At 35.1% G+C, this 5,349-nt stretch overlaps 1 protein-coding gene across 1 annotated transcript; it reads right to left on the bottom strand.

Annotated features, from left to right (window-relative positions):
- Positions 1 to 388: 388 nt before the first annotated feature.
- On the bottom strand, positions 389 to 2,170 carry LOC136040703 (putative ankyrin repeat protein RF_0381). Its single transcript, XM_065725004.1, has one exon. The coding sequence runs from the start codon at positions 2,168 to 2,170 to the stop codon at positions 389 to 391; it is 1,782 nt and encodes a 593-aa protein (XP_065581076.1).
- Positions 2,171 to 5,349: the final 3,179 nt, after the last annotated feature.

Below are 5,349 nucleotides of genomic sequence, written 5' to 3'. Positions count from 1 at the left end.
TTAACCACAATGTCATGTAATCCCCTATCGACATCTACATCAAGTATTTCAGTGGAAATCTAAAAAAAGGGGAGAACGGCTACTGATCAATTTTTTTTTTCAGTTTTACGATGTTTTTCAATTTTTATTTTAGGTGGAGATAAAATTTCTTCTTCTTTTCCTTTTCTTCTTTTCCTTTTCTTCATTTCCGCACAGAGAATTTTTTTAAACCAAACAAAATTTGAAGTTCCTCCTTAAACTTTAAGTAATTTTTCAAAACTTCAGGAATATTAAAACCTTCAAAATAATAACACACTTGTACATGACTTGCATCTTTTCTTATCAAATTTCGGCAAATTGATTTCAGCGTGTTAGTCTTTTTAAAGGCAAGGCTACATAGTTTCCAAAACTAAGGTGTTGTTCTATTGAAACAATTTGAGGCATTTATATTGGCACCATTTGAAATCAGTAGCTTACAAAGATCTACTGATCCTATCCTAGCAGCATAGTGATACGGTGTTTCATTTGCATTATCTAAGGTATTTACGTTGGCACCATTTGAAATAAGCTGGTCACAAACAGCTAATTTTCCTTGTTTAGCGGCATAGTGTAACGGTGTTCGTTTTAAATTATCTAAGGTATTTACGTTGGCACCATTTGAAATAAGCTGCTTACAAACAGCTAAGTTTCCTTCTTTAGCGGCATAGTGTAACGGTGTTCGTTTTAAATTATCTAAGGTATTTACTTTGGCACCATTTGAAATAAGCTGCTTACAAACAAGTAATTTTCCTCGGTAAGCAGCATAGTGTAACGGTGTCCAATCGATTTCATCGAAAGCGTTTATATTGGCACCATTTGAAATCAGTAGCTTACAAACATCTACTGATCCTATCCTAGCAGCATAGTGCAACGGTGTTTTATTTATATTATCTAAGGTATTTACGTTGGCACCATTTGAAATAAGCTGGTTACAGACAGCTAATTTTCCTTGTTTAGCGGCATAGTGTAACGGTGTTTCATTTGCATTATCTATGGTATTTACGTTGGCACCATTTGAAATAAGCTGGTTACAAACAGCTAATTTTCCTTGTTTAGCGGCATAGTGTAACGGTGTTCGTTTTAAATTATCTAAGGTATTTACGTTGGCACCATTTGAAATAAGCTGCTTACAAACAGCTAATTCTCCTTGGTGAGCAGCATAGTGTAACGGTGTTCGTTTTAAATTATCTAAGGTATTTACGTTGGCACCATTTGAAATAAGCTGCAGACAAACATCTAATTTTCCTCGGGAAGCAGCATAGTGTAACGGTGTCCAATCGATTTCATCGAAAGCGTTTATATTGGCACCATTTGAAATCAGTAGCTTACAAACATCTACTGATCCTATCCTAGCAGCATAGTGTAACGGTGTTTTATTTATATTATCTAAGGTATTTACGTTGGCACCATTTGAAATAAGCTGGTTACAGACAGCTAATTTTCCTTGTTTAGCGGCATAGTGTAACGGTGTTTCATTTGCATTATCTAAGGTATTTACGTTGGCACCATTTGAAATAAGCTGCTTACAAACAGCTAATTCTCCTTGTTTAGTGGCATACTGTAACGGTGTTCGTTTTAAATTATCTAAGGTATTTACGTTGGCACCATTTGAAATAAGCTGCTTACAAACAGCTAATTCTCCTTGTTTAGCGGCATAGTGTAACGGTGTTCGTTTTAAATTATCTAAGGTATTTACGTTGGCACCATTTGAAATAAGCTGGTTACAAACAGCTAATTCTCCTCGGTAAGCAGCATAGTGTAGCGGTGTGCCATTCCCGTAGTCTAAGGTATTTACGTTGGCACCATTTGAAATAAGCTGCTCACAAACAGATAATTTTCCTTGGTAAGCAGCATAGTGTAACGGTGTCCGATCGATTTCATCGAAAGCGTTTATATTGGCACCATTTGAAATCAGTAGCTTACAAAGATCTACTGATCCTATCCTAGCAGCATAGTGTAACGTTGTTTTATTTATATTATCTAAGGTATTTACGTTGGCACCATTTGAAATAAGCTGCTTACAAACAGCCAATTCTCCTCGGTAAGCAGCATAGTGTAGCGGTGTGCCATTCCAAACAGCCAATGTTCCTTGTTCAGCAGCATAGTGTAACGGTGTTCGATTCTTGAAAGTTTCTATCGTTTTTATTAGCATTTTATTTTAATATCTCAGTTACAACCAACTAGAATTTGGTCTTTACTATATCAAGTTCATAATACCTAAAAGGAAATTCTTTTAAAAATTTCAGCTTTTTCTCTTATCGTATTAAAAAATTCAAATTTCTCCTCAGACACCATAAATATTTTTGCAATTTACATAATAACCTTAGAGATTATGAGCTGAGAACTAAATTAAAATAAAATTTAGAGTGAGGTTCTCTTTTTGCTATGGAAATGTAAAACGTCATTATACAAATTTCCTTTACACAATCTACTGAAACTTTTTAAAGATCAAATAAAAAACAAGTTTTTTTAAATAAAAGTAAGGAGCGACATTACAACTCAAAACAAACAGAAATTACTCCTTATATGACAGGGCCCTTCTCAACGCCTCACTCTTTACGCTAAAGTTTGACTCTTTCTCTTAACTCTAACTTAACTCTAACTCTAACTCTCTTAACTTTCTCATCCGTGATTTGTCTTCTGGCAAAAAATGCAAAATTCCACATTTTTGTAGATAGGAGCTCGAAACTTCTACAGTAGGGTTCTCTGATACACTGGATCTGATGGTGTGATTTTCTTTAAGATTCTATGACTTTTAGGGGGTGTTTCCCCCTATGTTCTAAAATAACGCAAATTTTCTTAGGCTCGTAACTTTTGATGGGTAAGACTAAACTTGATGAAACTTATATATTTCAAACCAGCATTAAAATGCGATTCTTTTGATGTAGCTATTGGTTAGAGATTTTTAGAGTTTTGGTTACTATTGAGCCAGGTCACTCCTTACTACAGTTCGTTACCACGAACTGTTTGATAGATAGATAGATAGATAGATACAATACAAATTAACTGCGTAAAATTTGCGAATATACAACATTCTTCCCTGTCCAATTGTCGCTGCATATAAATTGATTGTCAGGTTTACCGACCCTCGAACATGCAACGTACAATTGTCCAAGGGAAAAACAATCAGTATTAAGATCAATACCACATTTTTCTAATGATTGACCTTGAGCTTTGTTGATGGTGATTGCAAATGCTAATCGAGTTGGGAAATGCAATCTTTTGAATTGAAAAGGCAGATCCGTTGGAATCATGGGAATGCGAGGAATAAGAACAGCCTCTCCCTCAAAAGGCCCTGTCAAGATTGTGGCCTCTATTACGTTTTCCATTATTTTTTTTTACGGCAAGTCGCGTGCCATTGTAAAGCTTTGGTGGGTTGATATTTCTTAACAGTATTATTGGCACGCCTATTTAGTTGTAGCACGTGTGGTGGAAACCCTGAAAGATCCACGGAATTTAAAAATTCAGATGGATAATTAACCGCCTCATTTGGTTCCAAAACTGTGTCGACTGACTTGTAAAGGACTGCCTGGTCTCGAATCTTGGTAAAAACAATATTGTTGATTTCGTGGATGTCTATATTTTTGGGTGCAAGAATCGCTCTTTCACTTAGCCATTTATTATTTTTATAATTGTTTAGAATATTCGGAAATAGTTTTTTAATCAATTCAATTTTGGACGTCACTAAATTACAGAATTCTGCAGGTAGTTGCATACGTCCTGAAATTAAATCTACTGGGAGCTTTCCGTTTCCAACTGCCAGCAATTGATCTGAACTAAATTAAAATAAAATTTAGAGTGAGGTTTTCTTTTTGCTATGGAAATGTAAAACGTCAGTATACAAATTTCCTTTACACAATCTACTGAAACTTTTTAAAGATCAAATAAAAAAACAATTTTTTTAAATGAAAGTAAGGAGCGACATTAAAACTCTTTCTCTTAACTCTACTTTTTAAAACAGTAAAAACCTTTAGCGTATAGAGAGGGGCGTTGAGGAGGAGAAGCCCCTTTCATATAAGGAGCAATTTCTGTTTGTTTTAAGTTTTAATGTCGCTCCTTACTTTCATATAAAAAATCCTTTTTTGTATTTTAATTTCTGGACATTTTTGAATTAATGCATGTTTTGATCCTGGCTCTCCGCATATAAATAATTTAAACGAAATTTGTATATCATTTTTATTTGGCTAAATTGCTTTCTCATAGTTTTATTCGGAAGATTTTGAGAAAAGGGAGTGAGGGAGGAGGCCTAGTTGCCCTCTTATTTTTGATTACCTAAAAAGGCAGCTAGAACTCTTTTTCTTAACTCTATTTTTTAAAACGGCAAAAACTTCAGCGTAAAGAGCGGGGCGTTGATGAGAAGGCAGTCCCTTTCATATACGAAGTAATTTCTGTTCGTTTTAAGTTTTAATGTCGCTCCTTACTATCCGTTAAAAAATCTTGTTTTTTTAAATCTAATTTCCGAACGTTTTTGAATCAATGCATGTTTTGATTTTAGCTCTCCGCTGATGAATAATTAAAAGAAAATTTGTAGATTTTTTTTTCGGCTAAATGGCTTTCTCATAGTTTTGATCGAATAATTTTGAGAAAAAAGGAGTGGGGGTGGAGGCCTAGTTGCCCTCTGTTTTTTTGGTTACTTAAAAAGGCAATCAGAACATTACGAAAAGCTTACGTAACGAGCTTCTGTATTCTCATGTTTTAATTACATATAGGAGGGGGTTCACCCCCTCGTCAGTACGTGGCTCTTTACACTAAAGCTTAAATTTTTTCCCAATTTCTTAAGAATGACCCCTGAATCACAAAAGCCGTAGAATAAATAGTTGAAATTACTGAAAATACTTTAGCGTAAAGACCGAGGCATTAAGAGGAGGTGAGCCTATTATATGCGTAACAATTTCTGTTTGTTTTAAGTTTTAATGCTTCTCCTTACTTTCAGTTGAAAGAACTTTTTCATATTTATTTTTTCATTTTTTTTAATAATACTAGAAAATCCTACGCTCCCTTCATGAAAATTTTCTTCCCACATGAAAAATTTCTCCAAGGAAAGTTCCCCCAGCATATTCCGCTCTTCTCAACCCCCCCCCCCCCTAACCTAAAAATCCCCCTGAAAACGTCTGTACACCTCCAAATAGCCATTACTATATGTAAGCACTGGTCAAAGTTTGTAACGTGTAGCCCCTCCCAAGGGGACTGTGGAGGAGTAAGTCGTCCCCAAAGACATAGTTATAAGTTTTTTTTACTACGCTGAATAAAATGGCTATCTCAGGATTTTGATCCGGTGACTTTGGGAAAATAATTAACGTGGGAGGGGTTCCAAGGGCCCGTCAATTTTAG

This window comes from Artemia franciscana, chromosome 21 (genome assembly GCF_032884065.1).
Source record: "Artemia franciscana chromosome 21, ASM3288406v1, whole genome shotgun sequence".
NCBI classification, from domain to species: Eukaryota; Metazoa; Arthropoda; class Branchiopoda; order Anostraca; family Artemiidae; genus Artemia; species Artemia franciscana.
This window is presented reverse-complemented; position numbering and strand designations above follow the sequence as displayed.

What these genes read in the sequence shown, in the direction of transcription:
- LOC136040703 (XM_065725004.1), bottom strand. Translation starts at nt 2,170, where the DNA reads ATGCTAATAAAAACGATAGAAACTTTCAAGAATCGAACACCGTTACAC.